At 43.0% G+C, this 15914-nt stretch overlaps 1 protein-coding gene across 2 annotated transcripts in view; it reads left to right on the top strand.

Annotated features, from left to right (window-relative positions):
- FRMD4A (FERM domain containing 4A) overlaps positions 1-15914 on the top strand; it is a 355674-nt gene that overhangs the window by 81996 nt on the left and 257764 nt on the right. The window contains exon 1 of one of the 2 annotated variants that reach the window (XM_048962846.1): positions 85-302. The exons of the other annotated variant lie outside the window; for it this stretch is intronic. Coding sequence (XP_048818803.1) covers positions 270-302 — 33 coding nt within the window. The 5' untranslated portion in view covers positions 85-269. Of the gene's footprint in view, positions 1-84; positions 303-15914 lie in introns of those variants that run through there. 2 annotated transcript variants of the gene reach the window in all.

Below are 15914 nucleotides of genomic sequence, written 5' to 3'. Positions count from 1 at the left end.
GCTCGTTTGTCAGCCGCGATGGTACAAACATAGCTGCAGGCAGATTATGCAGAGAGGGAGAGAGAGAGAAGCGCGACGGAGAGCGGGAGGAAGGTCTCACCGGGAACCCCGAGCCACGCGACCGAGGGCTGCAAGTTGGTGAGCGGGCGGGAGAGCTGCCGTCAGGGGGTGGCCGGAGCCCCTGAGATGCTCTTGTTCATGTGGGATGCTTGAGGACGGCATCGCAGGCTGAGCTGGGAGACGAGGATTGGCATGAGGATTGGACCAACATGGAAGGGCTTCTGTCTCCGATGAGAACGAAGGTAGGGGAAGATGTTAATGTCTTTTAAAGCCGCTTTTACCCACGGAAAGGAAAGGGAGGTGCGGGGCTAGCTGTGTGAATAGGGGGCTTGCCATGCTTTTGTCTCTTTCTTTTCTCTTTTTCAAAACTCATGAATGCAACTCAGCAGTGGAGCGACAGCGGTCGCCTCTGAGAGGGGAGTAACCCATCGCTCTTCCTCGACAGAGATGACTTTTGTCAATGAGTTTGCCTTTTTGGAGCAGACAGCCATATTTCTGTTTGGATTTCCAGTCGGAGGCTCTCATTGTGTCTGTGTGTCTGTGCATGATCCCCAGGGAGCGGCTGTTGGAAGGCGTACCTGCGGCACAGGGAGGGATGCTGCCGGTGGGTACACCAGCATGGTGCTGTCAGCAACAGGGGGCACACGGACAAGCAAAGAGGGGCTGTCATGTCCCACAACCCCACCAGGGTGGGAGACCTCTTGGTGCGCACCGAGACAAAAAGCTGTAAAAGAGAAAGTGAGCGTGCAGAGCTCAGTGACGGCTGCACTTGTCTGCTGGCCTCTCCTGCTCCGAGCTCTCTTTACAGGTTTTGCCATTAATCCTCATTATGAAAGAAACTTAAATTCCTGTGGGGAAGAGCCACAGGCAGAGAAATACGGTGATGGTTCGGTTTGCAAAATCTCTTTCTGTGCTGTTATTTCTGTGTGGTCCTGAGGGGTAGACTGAATCCTGATTGTGTTTTATTTGGTCGCTCCTCCATCCCGTGTGGTAACTGGCTTGGGTAAACCCTTCTGATTTCAGTCCATCACTACCACATGCAGATCCATTGTATTGTATCGCAGGACTGGGAGAACTGGAATTCAATGGCAATTCTTAGTGGCATCTTCATGTATCTCAAATGTATGCAGTTTTAAAGGTGTAGTCAGACCAGAGCTGTTGCATATGAATGCAAAACTGAAGAAGATTCTGAGACATCATCTGGTCCGGCCCCAGTGCTGGGCAGATCAGCTGGTCTGGTCTCATCTAGCACATCCCTGCCATCTACTATCTTAAATTAAAGGCTCTCCAGTGATTGAAAGTATTTTCAATATTAAAAGCTAGGAAAGCAATTTAAATAATAATTTGCCAGCAAATGGCTCTGCTGTAATTCTCCAGGGCAGTGACTTTTTTTTCCGCCTTCATTCAGTTCTTTTCTGTCTTGCCTAATAAGTTGGGCATTAAAAAAAAAGGATTTACCTACTTCACATGTCTCTTCATTACACTAAACTGCTAATGGGCAGTTTATAGAATGAAAGATGCATGAGGGACAGTGGACATCCATTCATGCTTCTCATCACTGAGGAACACATGCATTACTGTTGGTCTTTCTAAGGCATTTCTCAATACTACTTTTAAAGGAAAATCACAGCATAGAAAACAAAACAAAACAAAAACAAACCCCGTTTCCAGCTTTAGAAAACACAACTTTCAGGATTTCAGTTGATGTTCCCAATCTGCTCCTCTAACCAGGCTTGAAATGATGGCTGGAGGCAGTGTCTCCCAGCACTGGTGCTATCAGGTTGGCGTGTGGATTAAGTTAGATGTGTGTACTATCAGCACCTGCAGCATGCACGGAGCAATAAAAATGACAGAGTAAGGGAAGCGGACCGGGACTGGGTATTATGTTTGTTCATCTGACTTGCTTCATAGCTGCAGTTGGAATGTAAATCCTAATAATGCCATTCATAAAGTGTAATCTCAATTACCACTATCAGGCTGCTTATTGACCCTGCAGAGGGATCTGCTTGGGAATATAGACTTAATCCTCTGGATCCTGATCTGCTCTTACAGCAGAGAAAGGGAGAGATTCTGACCTTTTTGTGTACACAAAATCCTTCTCAAGACAAAACAATGAGATTTTAAATCACTGGTTACAGTGGTGTTAAACTGATGTGATCATTTTGAACTTCCTGATCTTGGCCCTGGCATTACATTGGTGTTAATCTGGGGTTGCTCTGTGACAGATGATGGAGGCATTCAAACAGATGTGTGTAATAACGATCAGAATTGGGCCCTTAACATTTTTACCTCCCCCCTCTTCAAGTAATGAGATTACTTGAAGAGATTTGAAAACTCATCTAATTTAGGACAAGAGATAAAGTTGTGTCAGGGGAGATTCAGGTTGGATGTTAGGAAACATTTCTTGTCAGACAACAGGCTGCCCAGGGAGGAGGTGGAGTCACTGTCCTTGGAGGTGTTCAAGAAACATGGAGATGTGGCACTGAGGGACATGGTTAGTGGGCATGGGGGCGTGGATGGATGCTTGGATTGGCTGGTCTTAGAGGTCTTTTCCAACCTTAATGATTCTATGATTATATTCCATGATTCATTTTCCAAGATGCTTCACAGTTGTCAGTGACTCCCTGCTTACATGCCAAAAAATTGAATGTAAAATCTAAAACTCTCCAAACAAAACCTTAATATGAAACGCCTATGAGAAGAAAAATCCAAAAAGCCAACATGACAGCAGTGAGGCTACCAATATGCTGAGCCCCCTGCCTGTCACAGTCACTAATATTGCCTCCTTTTTTACCCTCCACTCCACCGTCTGTCTACTCCCATCTGTCATTTGTTTTACATTTTGGTTACAGTGTTTGAGGTGAGTTGGAAGCTTTTTGTCCTTTGGTTTATGTAGTGACTTGAAGGACAGTGAGTTCCTGGTCATCTCTAGAGCAAAGCCTGGGGCATCTCTGAGGTCCGAAGTCCCTGCAGGTGGACTTGGGAGAATCTTGTGGTGGCAACAGGAAATATGGTTGCAATCAAATCTTCAGTGCCTTTTGCTTCTTCAGGCTCCAACCTCCCTTCCCTTCTGCAGACAGACAGTGTATGGTCTACAAGGGCTGCAGCTCAGCCATCAGCCTCAGTGCAGTGAGGCAGAGACATAGAATCGTAGAACCATAGAATCATTGGAGTTGGTAGGGGGCTTTAAAAGCCATCTAGTTCGACTCCCCTGTGATGAACAAGGACATCTACAGCTCGATCCGTTTGTTCTGGTCCAGAAGTGCATGTACTCATGCATTTGTTTATGCAGCCAGCTTCACAGAGCTTGCTAACACCAGGCTGGGAATACAGAGCCAGCAGAGTATTTCATAGGGGACTCATTTCCCACTTCACACAATGATAACCCATTTGGTTATTGGGCCATGCTGGATGATCACAGAGTGAGGTGTTTAATAACTTAGAAACTCTTTAAAATATTTGTTGAGTTAAATTGGATATCGAACATTAAGTGCATTATACCATGTAATGGACTCTACTACAGTAAGGCACGGATGGTTAGTGCATTTCTACTTTTACATAACTGGGATACACAGATGTAGAAATTTAAAGGAAAGCGGAGGAATACGTGGTAAAATGGGCTGGTATATCAAAATTGAAACAGATAAGTGCAATGCATTCAATAGAATTTTTTGCATCAATGATCAAAGTTCACACGACTCGAAGTAATAGTGAGATGTAACTATTCAGTGGTTTAATTACTACACTGTTAATTACTATTAGAAGCAGTTGAATTCTGTGGCTTAATGTATCTGAGCCCTTCTTTAAAGAGCAAACAAATGCACACGGTAGCAATGTCCCCACACCGCCTTAAGAGACTCTGAAGTTGATTGAGTACCACGGAGTGAAAAGAATGAAGAAATGCATAAATATTACAATCCTTTTGTTAGCCTCCATTTTAATTTGTTTTATAATCCTCAACACATGCACAATTTTCCCTAACCCTCGCTGCATTGCCTTCAGCAAATTACACTGGCATAAGAATTTCAGTAATTTCGGTTTCTCCGCTGCTGACACTTGCCAGTGCATGCTACTGAATTTGCAATGAGCACCTGGCTTGCACCACACAGCGCTGGCTGCCGGCTCTCTTTTCCTTTGGGAAAGCTGTGATTGGGGTTTTTTTTTTGTTTATCAAAGCTCTGCTTTTCTTTCAGGCCTCCTGAAAGAACTTTTTCAATGAACTTTTCATTTGTTCACAAACAGACACGGAGGGTAAATGGAGATTAATTACCATTGGATTTACTAAGCTTTGCACCCAAAGATAATGAATTTTGGTATTCCTCCATACAGAGAATTCAGCAAGGAACTTAGTAAATAATGTGTGTAATGTTTAGATAGTGCTTTTAAAACTTTAATGGGGCTGTTCTCTATTATTGAATCTTATTAACCTTATCTGTTTATTATAGATTTGGGGGATTAGCGAACTCCCATGGTGTTACTATTTACTTGCTAAACTGTTTTGGCTCTGTTTTCAAAGCAGTTGAGTTTCTGACTGCTAGATCTCCCAAAAAGAACAGTTAATTCGTCCTTTGTGCCCGATTTGGAGAAGTTCACAGTGGATTGAAGCAGAGAAACTTCGGGAGCTGCTACATCCACCCTGAGTCGTAAACAGCAAAGGTCTGAGATTCTGACCTTTGGGTCTGCCAGAGGTGGAAAGAGGAAGGGAAAATGCTCCAGAGAAAGGAAGTCTGGGGTGTGATTAAACCTACAGATGGGATTGCTGCTGTTTTTCATCCCCCTGCATGGTAACTGAAGAGATTTACATAAGCAGTTGTATCCTGTTGTGATCCTGCATCTCGCAAAGCATTTGAATATGCTCTTAGCTCATATCTGGTCCTCTGGAACTTAAAGTATCCTGCACTGTATGGAGAGCTGTGCACCTGAAAGTCACCTCATGGCACTCTTGCACAGTTGAAGAGATAATACATTCCTTTCCATATGACATGAAATTACTCTTGGTATATTTTTATGGTGAAAAAGCAAATGGCAAAAGAGGGCACACTTCCCCACAGAAGTTTGCTCGTACCTCCTTTGGAGTAACAGAATCATAGAACTGTTTGAGTTGGAAGGGATCATTAAAAGTCTCCTGCTCCAACTCTTCTGCAGTGAAAAAGGACACCTACATCTCTATCAGGTTGTGTAGAGCTCTGTTCAGCCTGACCTTGAGTGGTCCCAGGAAGAGGCATCAGATCCCTGTTTCAATACCACTGTGTGTTTAACCCCTATTTCAAATATCCCATTCACACAGACACACAGGTGATAAGGACACTTATAAACTGGGATTTACAAAGTCACTTCGGACATTCTGACATCCACCCTGGAATAATTCTCAGTGGATAGTGAGCATCCAGATCTTTTGAGTTCCTGTGCCATCACCCATGAGCTGGTGACATGAAGTCCATGCCATGGGTGTGCAGCACTGGTGCTGCCTCGGCAGCCCTTCCATGGGGCACTCACGTCTGCCATATAGTTGAGCGGGGTTCCTTTTTCCCTGTCTCGTTAGCAGTATTACTCAGAGGTTAATGAGGCCATATGTAATTCTCCAAGCTTTTAGACCATGAAAAAGAAAGGTAATTCAAGAAATGATTAAGTCCTGTATCTGTTACTGTTAATCATAATTTTATAAATACCTGGAAGAGGGCTGTAGAAGCATAACTCACAGCAGAATTTTGCTTCAGAATGACTATTACACAACGTTATGCTTTTGAAGGAGCAGATCCTTTTCTGTCCTTCCATAACATTTCCTAAGCCCATCAAGATTATCACTGAACATAAAACCAAAAGGTTATTTTTCCTCCCCGGCTGTACTTTGTATCAGCACAGTGAGCTGCTATGCCTGAATGGACCCTCATGCACAGCCACAGCAGCACTTGTTTGTTTACCATACACAAACAAGCACCATCCTGGGTAAGATCTGGGCACTGTGCTGCCAATGAGAACTCACTGCAATTGCTCTGGCAAGGCATACCAGCACGCTTTTATGTGTAGTAGCAAATGTGCAGTGCTCCCTACAGACGAGGAGGAAAGCATGGTGTCTCTGTTGTCTTTGTTTTTTAAGATTCTGACATTTCACCCATAATTCTGAGGGATGTGGGTTAGCGGGCATGGTGGTGATGGGTTAACTGTTGGATTAAATGATCTTAGTGGCCTTTTCCAACCTTAATGATTCTACAGTATGATGATTCCAATTTAATGACTGAGTGATTCTTTCTCATCACTCTCAGTGGCACAGCTGAATTCAGGCTGCACCACCCTGGCCCTGTGCTTCCTTGAATGCACACTAGGCTGAACAAGTTCAGCTCTTGCTGAGCACTCTCATGATTATCAAACAGCCCCTGAGATGGTCCAGGATGAACACAATGCTGGAGCCGCTTTGCCTTTCGCAGAGAGCACAGTAATCTGGTTGGGGCCCCCCTCTGCCATTGTCAGACAGGCATTGGAACCCACACTGATGGGTGACACAAATAGGCTTTGCACCATTATGTTGGAGCCTGGGATGATCATGATATGTCTTGATGACAGAACTCTCATATATGTGTATTGTGTCTCTGGGTCTTTCAGGGGCTAGAAATAGAAATAGTAACCTGCCAACCTCACTCAGAGGGTGATGAAGCACTGGAACAGGTTGACCAGAGAGGTTGTGGATGCCCCATCCCTGGAGGCATTCAAGGCCAGGCAGGATAGGCAGCCCGGTCTGGTGGTTGGCAACCCTGCACATGGCATTGGAGTTGAACTAGATGATCATCATGGTCCTTTTCAACCCAGGCCATTCTATGATTCTATGATTCTGCCTCCCCACTGTCCAGGTGCCATGTCCCACTTAAAGCCAGATTGCACTCTGGCCTCAGTTCTCCATGTCTTATTTGAGTGCAAAGCCTAGGCTACCACAGAGGCTCCCAAGAACATCTCAGGTCCCCTCAAATCTTGCTGCAGTTGAGGTTACCTGAAAGTCTCCAAGAATCTTTTGGTTTCCATGTGACCCCATAGAAAAGCACAGGCACTAAAAGATTATGAAGAGACTACAATGATACCAAATTGAAATTATTATTCATAATAATAACAATAAAAACAATATTGTAGTGATATTAAGCTTTAGAATGTAGTAGGACAAGGCATGGAATAGAGGAATAAAAGAGCACTGACAGTTTAACCATTAAAAGCACAAAGCTCGCTATCCCAGTGCGTGGGTTACAGGCTTCAGGTTTTTAATAAGACATACTGGTGAACACCTATCTTTCTAGTCATTTCATTAAGCAGTTTGCTTAATGGGCAGCTGTTGGAGAGGCAATTTGACATCTCTTTCAAAAGTATGATTCAGGCAGGGCTGCCTGCTGCTAGCTGTGAATCACAAGTCATGGAGGTATCCACCAGGGAAGTCGTAGAGCCACAACTGCTATAGAAATGGGAAAGTTGCAAGGATGGTTATGAAATGAAAATGATGGCTCTCCCAAAATGCCAGTGCAGTAGTTACCTATGAAGGAAAGCAGCTCCCTTGCATGACTGCCTGATACACATCACTCTGACAGCAGTTACTGGCAGGGCCTGTTTAATGTTTGGAGCTATATAGAATGCAATAAAGCTCTTGCCAAATACATATTTCACCTATATGAAATCTGATCCTTGAAGAGTGCGTACCTGCATAGCTTGACCCTCAGTGCACACTTTAATAGTGATCATCTCTTCCTCATCATATTTTAGTGGGTTTAGATGAATGGTGGAGTATGTGGGCTTTCTTCCTGAGAATGCACAGCTAACATACTGGAACTTTCCCTTCTATTCTCCTCGTCTATGTGGCAACACAAACACCACCATAACAACACAACCAACATGTGACTTCATTTGGGATCAAACCATCAAGGCAGAAGTCTCAGGCCTTGCAGGTTGTTCCAGTTCATAGGAGACCTGAGGATAGATACAGGTGTCTCCTTGCTGCCATTTATAAACACACAACAATGTCAATAAACATACAAAGTCCTACATTTCCCTAAGCACAGTAGGAAACAAACAAATGAGAGGGACTCTTCCTCCTCAAGGTGCCTTCCCTCGTGTAATACCCACACACACCCATGTTTTTCCTTGATGCCTTGCTCCTTAGCTTGGCAGTAGCACATGGGAACTGGTTTTCTCTCCCTAGAGCAGTCACAAGCTGTTGCAACACATGGAAGACAACTAATGGAGTCATTGCCTTCTTTTGTTCAGGCTCACATCTTTTAGGGGCATTCCTAGTCCCTTTTATGCAGGGGTTTGGGCTGTGTTGCAGATCAGTGGCATTCAGCCCCTCTCCACCTCCAGAAGACCAAAAATCTCCAAACGTGCAGCCATCCCTAGGCACAGATGTTGACTTGGGTCACATATCACAGGTTAAAGGCTTGCTATTAAAGGCCAATTTAATAGCAAATCAGTATAAATATCAGTAATAAAAATCCACTGCTCCTCCTTTTTACAAAAGCTCAGTCTCGGGTCTCCAATGCACTAAAAAGCAGAGGAAAGCAGTGGATCTGGTGGCACATCACAGTGTCCCCTGGGTCGCAACGCTGATGAGGCACAGCCCAGTGTAGCAGCCAAACCCATTTCAGTCATGCAGATATCATCGTTCCTCTGCTCATATGGGGCCTGGTAGCACAAACGCTTGCAAAGCTTGAACCTGCTGAAGTAACATGAAAGGTAGAAGCAATCTCCTGGGTAAGCAACACTCAAACCACTTGGGGCTTTGTAGACAGGAGGTCAAAAACAATATATCAAGTCAGTTATCAGCCGGTCCTGTCTTCCCTTCCTCCCCTCCCTTTGGCATAGAGCGGTAGGAGCTCAGGTCCTTTGATGTAAACCTGTCAGACACTTTGGCCTCACCCCTGCTCTGCCCTGCCCTATTTTTCCACATACACACTTTTTTTGTGAGATTTTAATTATAAGCATGATCATATTGGTAGGAAAACCCTTCCTTAATTACACGCTCAATTAATTCTAGTAGCTGAGGAGCTGAGCAAAGAGGTAAGGTGAAATTATTACTGCTTCATCTAAAGCTGGATCTCTCCATGGTCAGGTTTGGAATAATACCGTGGAAGTCATTTTTCTTTAGGAAGATAGGTTTCATTTAACAGAGAGTAAATTATTCTGGCTAGAGGGAATTAGAGTATTATCTAATGCCACTGAAACACTTTTCCAGCAAGACCAATTACTTGCTGAACTATACTTTTTAGTAAATATTCCGTGGTCTGGCCCAAGAAATATATTGTACGCATAAAGTGATATTCAGCCTGAGAAAATGGCACAATCCCTCCCCTAGCATATTATGGTCTTGATAGAGTGAGCAGTTGAGATCATAGAAGCATTGAATCATAGAATGGCTTAGGTTGGAAGGGACCTCAAATGCCATCCAGGAGAGGTGGAAAGGGACACTTTCCACCAGCTGACGCTGCCCAGGGCACCATCCAACCTGGCCTTGAGCACCTCCAGAGATGGGGCACCCACACTTCTCTGGGCAGCAGTGCCAGTGCCTCAGCAGGCTCCGAGTGAAGAATTTCTGCAAACATTAAACCTGAGTCTCCTCTCTTTTAGTTAAAGGCATCCTTATCCTATCACTATCAGATTGCATAAAAAATTGATCCCCATTCTGATTGTAAGCTCCCTTCAAGTACTGGAAGGCCACAATGAGGTCTCCCTGGAGCCTTCTTTTCTCCAGACTAAAATAGCCCAGCTCCCTCAACCTTTTTCCATAGGAGAGGTGCTCCAGCCTTTTTATCATCTTCATGACCCTCCTTTGAACCCACTGTAACGGCTCCACATCCTCCTTGTGCTGAGAGAGATGAGAGATTGACCATATCTCTATGTTATCAGAATGCTCCCCATGGTGCCAGTGCTTCAACACCCTGACTCTTGCTGGTAGCTGGGTAGCACATGTTGGGGTACTAACGTGACTGGAAGCAGACAGATTGAAGCCATCTCTTCAGGACCATTGGTTCCCAGTGTTATGGAAAGGGAGCCAGTTTTGGACCCCTGAGATCCCTGCTAATGCCCACAGCAGCATGGAAAATAAGTCAGAGATGAGAAAATGTGGAAAAAATCCAGTCTGGGAGAGGATGAGTGAGGGATGAAGGGACAGGGATGAATGATGACAGGTGTCCATAGTGTGGGAACTTCTTGCCCGATTGGCAAAACACATGTGTTCATAGCTGCTTTGTAAGGAGGGAATGCCATCAAGACACAAGGCTGGGAACATCAGAGTGAGGAACAACCATGCAGCTCCAACTTGTTTAATTATGCAGTCCCATACTGTTTTTTCCACAGGTTGCCTCTCATCTTATAGTTAAGATGGATAGTGCTTGGATAATGAACGACATTCATTATTCTGTATTCTTTTTTTCTCAGTGAATAAACCCTGGGTCTTATTTACTAGCTACTTCCCTGAAAACAGAATTATTCATTTTCTCATGCATTGCATTTTTGCTTCTGTGGCACTAATGGCAACAATATCAAAGTTCATCAAAACTTGCCATTATGCACCAGGTTTTTGTCTGTTAGAACTGAGTCATGAAGGAATTGTTAAATGTTTCCTCCAGTTTGGGGCTGTTTCCGAGTTTTTTCATCCTTAACATCTTTCAGGGCTTTCTTTATTCTTCACACCCCTTGCCATTTTCCTCTGTCAGAGTCCAGACTTTCTTCCAACTTTGTGAGGGCACTCTCACAAACCCAAAAATAAGGCTCAGGTGTCAGCAGTCATTAGTAAAAGTTTAGGGTGCATGAGTCACCCATCACCAGTAATCTTCACTTTGAGACTTATTCCATCTCCTGCAGTGTCCCTCAGCCACGCTCTCTGTACACCTTCTGCCTTACACAAATGCCAAAGAGCACTTTAGAAGGAAGATGCCTTCACTGAATCATCCTTCCAACAGCTCCACCCCACACAAGGAAGAAGGAAACTATTGGGGCAGAGGCCAGATTGAAAAGAACATATCATCGTCTAATTAAAAATTCTATCATGAAGCATCATGAAGAAAATGCATGGCATTTTCTAACTTTTTGCCCCAAAGCAATTTCCATGTGCAAAAGGCCAACACACACATGGCTGTTATCATATGACTAATTTTAATTTAACCTCATGCTGTTAATTCTAAGTGCTCAAGATAAATTGACTGCAGATCACTGTCCCTGCTTGCTCCTTTCTGGAGTAACCCAGAGTGACACAGCAGATAGTCATGTGAGATGTCAACAGAGATGAAAGTATGGTATCATTGGTTGGATATGAGGAAGAAATTCATCTCAGAAAGAGCAGTGAGGCATTGGCACAGGCTGCCCAGGGAGGTGATGGAGTCACCATCCCTGGAGGTGTTTAAAAACTGGGTAGATGTGTCACTGAGGGACATGGTTAGTGGGCATAATGGGGGTGAGCTGATGGTTGGACTGGACGATCTTAGTGATAATTCTATGATTCTAAGGAAAGGACAGGAAGTTTTTGAAAGCACAAAATACAAATGAGGCAAAAGCATGCACTGAAGGCGGAGTGCAAATTGGTGTTATTTCCCTTGTATACAAACCTACAAACCATTTTGCCTGGAATAAATGTTTTGCATATTACACATGATCAGCTATACGTGGTAATTTGTACTCACTTGATAGGGTAGTAAAGAAAGCTTTATAAAGCGGGTGTGACTTTCAGCATGTGTTGCAACTCAGTTTTTTGAAATGTGTTTGTGTATGCCAGCAGCTACTTGATGTTAAAGCTCTCCTTCACATTTACTGGCTAATTTCTAATTAGCAAGCACCGTTTTGATACTAAGGTAGATTGTCAGGTAGGCTAAGCAGAAAATGTAATTTTTTTTTTTTGCATATCTTTAACCTACAATGAGCCACATATTTTCCTGAGACCAGAGTTTGGAGAAATATAGCTTGGTTTGAGGTTTTCACAGAATCACAGAGTCACAGAATTGTATTGTTAAATAAATTATTTTATCAATTAATTATCAATAAATTATCAATAAATTGTTTTATTGATGATCCTCTTAAATCAGTGATAACAATATTCTGGTGCTTTAGCAAACTGAGGGGGAAACATCAGCCAAATGTTTCAGACCTCTTTCCCAAATGTCACAAAGCTCTTTCACAAAGTGAGCTGACATTTCTCCTCAATGCAGGGAAAAAAAAAGAAAAAACAACAAATAAGAGGTGGTGGAACAAATTTTCTGAGGTTGTATTTTATAGAGTCAGATTCTCTACTGGCATAATTCCTGAAACTTGTGGAGATAAACCTTAATTTCTTGTACACACAACCAATTCCTAGGCTTATTTGTGACAGTGACTCATATTAATATGGGAACATCACAGATGCACAGAGAGATGGTAAAGTTGTTTGGGAGATAACCAAAGGCTGGAAGACAACAAAGATGAGACAGAAAATTAAAAAAGAGAAAAGAACATTTTTCAATCTGCACAGAAAAAGAGATAGGCTGTTTTCACGGGTTTCTTTTTGTTGGTTTTTTTTTTTTAATGTGATAAATATATACACCATTAAATAATCCTTAGCCATTAATCCCTGGAAGATATCATCCACAACATTAACAGGGAGATGAAATAAAGCTATGTATGTACTGCATACATTGCAGAAGAATTAGTGTCAGTGGAGAAGAGACCAAACGTAAAGGGAATGAAGCACAGGGCAGAAGCACGTGTTAGGCCACCAGCGTTGAAGGAACTCTTCCAGTTGGTATTCAGGCAGGAATGTGGCTACTCCTTGGCCTCAGTGGTGCTCCTGGCACCTCAGAACAAGATCTGAAAATTAGGAATTATTTATAAGTTTTGCTTCTGCTCCAGGTTAACTGCCAAGCTCTTACTAGTGCTGATTTCTATGTACATAAACCATGGAAACTTTTGGCTAAGAAACATGAATATTTTCACTGGTAAAAACAAGCAAAATTAAAATTAAACTGAACCAAGACTCCTAACCAAGGAAAGATCCATGACAATCATGAAAATGAGAAATACTTCTAAAAAAAAAATAAGAAAATGGTTAAATCTTCCCAGAAGCAAAAATTAATGCCGAGCACTTACATTCATTTGACAGAATTTATCTACTCTTCTGCTCCGTATAACCTAAGTGCAGCACTTAACCTGCAACCCCCAGCAATGTCTGGTGTGTGCTACTTCCCAGCCCCTATGATGCTCAGAGACGTGCTCTGGAATGCAGAATGAAGTATATTGCAGGGTTTGTAGTCTGAAGTGAAATCATTATTACACAGTAATCAATACCATGCATCTTGCATAGCTTCTTGCCTTCTCTGGCACCCTACCATAGCTGTCAGAGGTTGGGGTTGTTTTTTTTTCTGATTTGAATAAGGTCATAGTTTTTTGCGTGCTTTTGATTTGAATCGATTTTCTTCCTTTTATGATGATGACAACACTCCTAAATTGGCTGGTGGCACTGAAGCCTCAACATACATCATTTTAGCACCCGGGGAAAAACAGCACTGATGGTGGAGGTGAATGTCATTCTCTTAAAATCAGTGCAGCTGTAAATGCAATATTTTGAACAAATTTACTGCATATGTTTTGTGTATTTAAAGTGTAGTTTAAAGAAACTGGGACATAGGAGTGAGACCTGTGCTTTCCTCTCTAAAATATGTTGACTAGCAGGACAGACACAGTCCTGCTTATACCAGACTTGTGGAGGCAAATTTTTATCATTCCCAGGTTGTCCTAGAGATGGACCGTCTGGACACAGCTTGGAACAGATCATGATGCCAGAATCCCTCTGCCAGGTAGTAATGGGATTCACTGAGCACCTAAGAGCTGCACAGGGTGGAAATTTGGCTTGAAATTTGCCAGTCAAGGCATTTTCAGATTGCTCATTTTCCAGATATTTTGGTTAAAACGTGTTAGTTTTAGACTTACTCCAAATCTACATCAAGGTTTCAGTAGCATCCCAAAGCACTCAGCTGGTAAACCAGGGTCAGAGGTACCCAACAGGGATGCTAATTCTTGTCCAATGCAAGGTGGTTCCTGTTGACTCTACAAAGATGTACTGATGAGCCTTTTTCTGGGATTAGAAGAAAACTGAGGATTTACAAACATTCTGAAGAGGAGAGAGAAGACTCCAGATCACAGGGAAGCAGGCCACTGTATAAGTAGATGTTTTGAAGTCCACCACTGTAAGCGTCCCATGCTGCCTCATCTTCTTGCAGCAAACGAAAAACGAAAAGCCCCCTCAGCAAAAGGGGGCTGAGAGATTTCCATAGTGACCTCAGAAATCCCTTTCTGCTGGCTCCCTGCAAAGCCCTGAAACAGCCTCAGAGATTCATAGAAAAACTGATGAAATAACACACTCCCGTTGATAGCACCCCATAAACTCCTGCTGACTGCTCCCACTGTACTTACTGCAAGAGGAGAATGCTAGCGCCTTAAGGGCATCCTCTAAACTGCATGGCATCTGTCCAATGGCAGCATATGTGCAGATTAGCTGCAACTGCCGTATGTGCAGTGGTAGTGCTGCTTAGGAAGTTCTCTACTGCTATTAGCCCAAATATAAGAAGTAATTCCATAGAGAAGTTCAACATGGTTTGCTATTAATCCACGGAAAAAGACATAAAGATTTCCTGGCTTTACTCGAATGCAAAAGAGACCATGATTAAAATATGGTCAGCTGATTATGAGAGACTAATTAATAACTTGCACAGTGTGAGTATATTTCATGTTTTACGTAGAGAGGTAGAAGAATGTTGAAGGATGTTTTGGTGAGGAATGGATCAAGTATTGAATTAGGTCTGTATTACTCTCACTGTGATTGTTCCTAATCCTCCAAGGCTCCATGGATTTCCTATAAATGAATTGGAGACACAAAACAGAACACACAAAAAAGCACCAAAAACCCACAGGGGAGTAATTTAAAAAAAAATACAAATAATAAGGTCTGAAGCAGTGCCACTGTTTTTCTTGCTGCTTTGGTAAATGCACTTGTAGCATGCTCAGAGAAAGCAACCTCGTTCGCCAGCAAAAGCACAGAGCACCAGTCTTCACCTCATCCCAAAGACATATGAAAGATAAACCCTAAGGATTTTGTATTCCTCTTAGAAATTTTGAGCTGGCCAGGAGCTTTTTTCCAAGTGTTTGTTAAGGGAACAGTTCAGGGAAATGGTGAGCACTGATACATGAGCTCTTTTCATGCTGGTGAGATGATATTTGGCCTCTGGGGAAGCAGCATGGGTCACTCATCTGCTTTGTGCAGCTCCCCAGAGCTTTGATAGTAGGGATGAAATCTGGTTAGCATCTGCATTCACCTCTGGTAAGGCCGATACAAAACTAAGGTATGCAACTATTGATGTGGTTGCTGGAAAAGTGCTCAGGAGGAAAAAAAACAAGGAAGGTACCAGGCAATTGCATGAATAGAGCCAGATGAAAACCAAGCCCCAAAAGGTAGGTGCTCTGCAAGGGAAAAGGTGGGTGTGATCTGAAAACTACAGGATTCAGGAGTGTTTGTCACTGAACCTCACCTCACATATTAGTTTCTTCCCTGGCCTTAGGGAAATTATTTAAATATCTGTCTTCATCTCCCTCCAGTTTTCTAAATTGAAGTTGTGATACCTGCCCACCTACTCACCTTTCAAAAGACCATAATGAACATCTATTTGTTTGCAAACTGCTCAGGAAACAGCAAATGCCAAACACTCTTATTATACAGTGAAATTATTAAACATTATGCTTGAAGGCACTCAGACTTGAAGACAATACAGCCACGTTTGTACTGCTTGCAGTAGGAGTGTGCCCAAACTGTTCTCAAGACTTCCAGCATGGGAGATTTGACTCCTCAGGTAATCAGCTCCTCGTCCAGT

This window comes from Lagopus muta, chromosome 1, assembly GCF_023343835.1.
Source record: "Lagopus muta isolate bLagMut1 chromosome 1, bLagMut1 primary, whole genome shotgun sequence".
NCBI classification, from domain to species: domain Eukaryota; kingdom Metazoa; phylum Chordata; class Aves; order Galliformes; family Phasianidae; genus Lagopus; species Lagopus muta.
The sequence above is the reverse complement of the archived record's forward strand: the minus strand, read 5'-3'. Positions and strand labels throughout refer to the sequence as shown.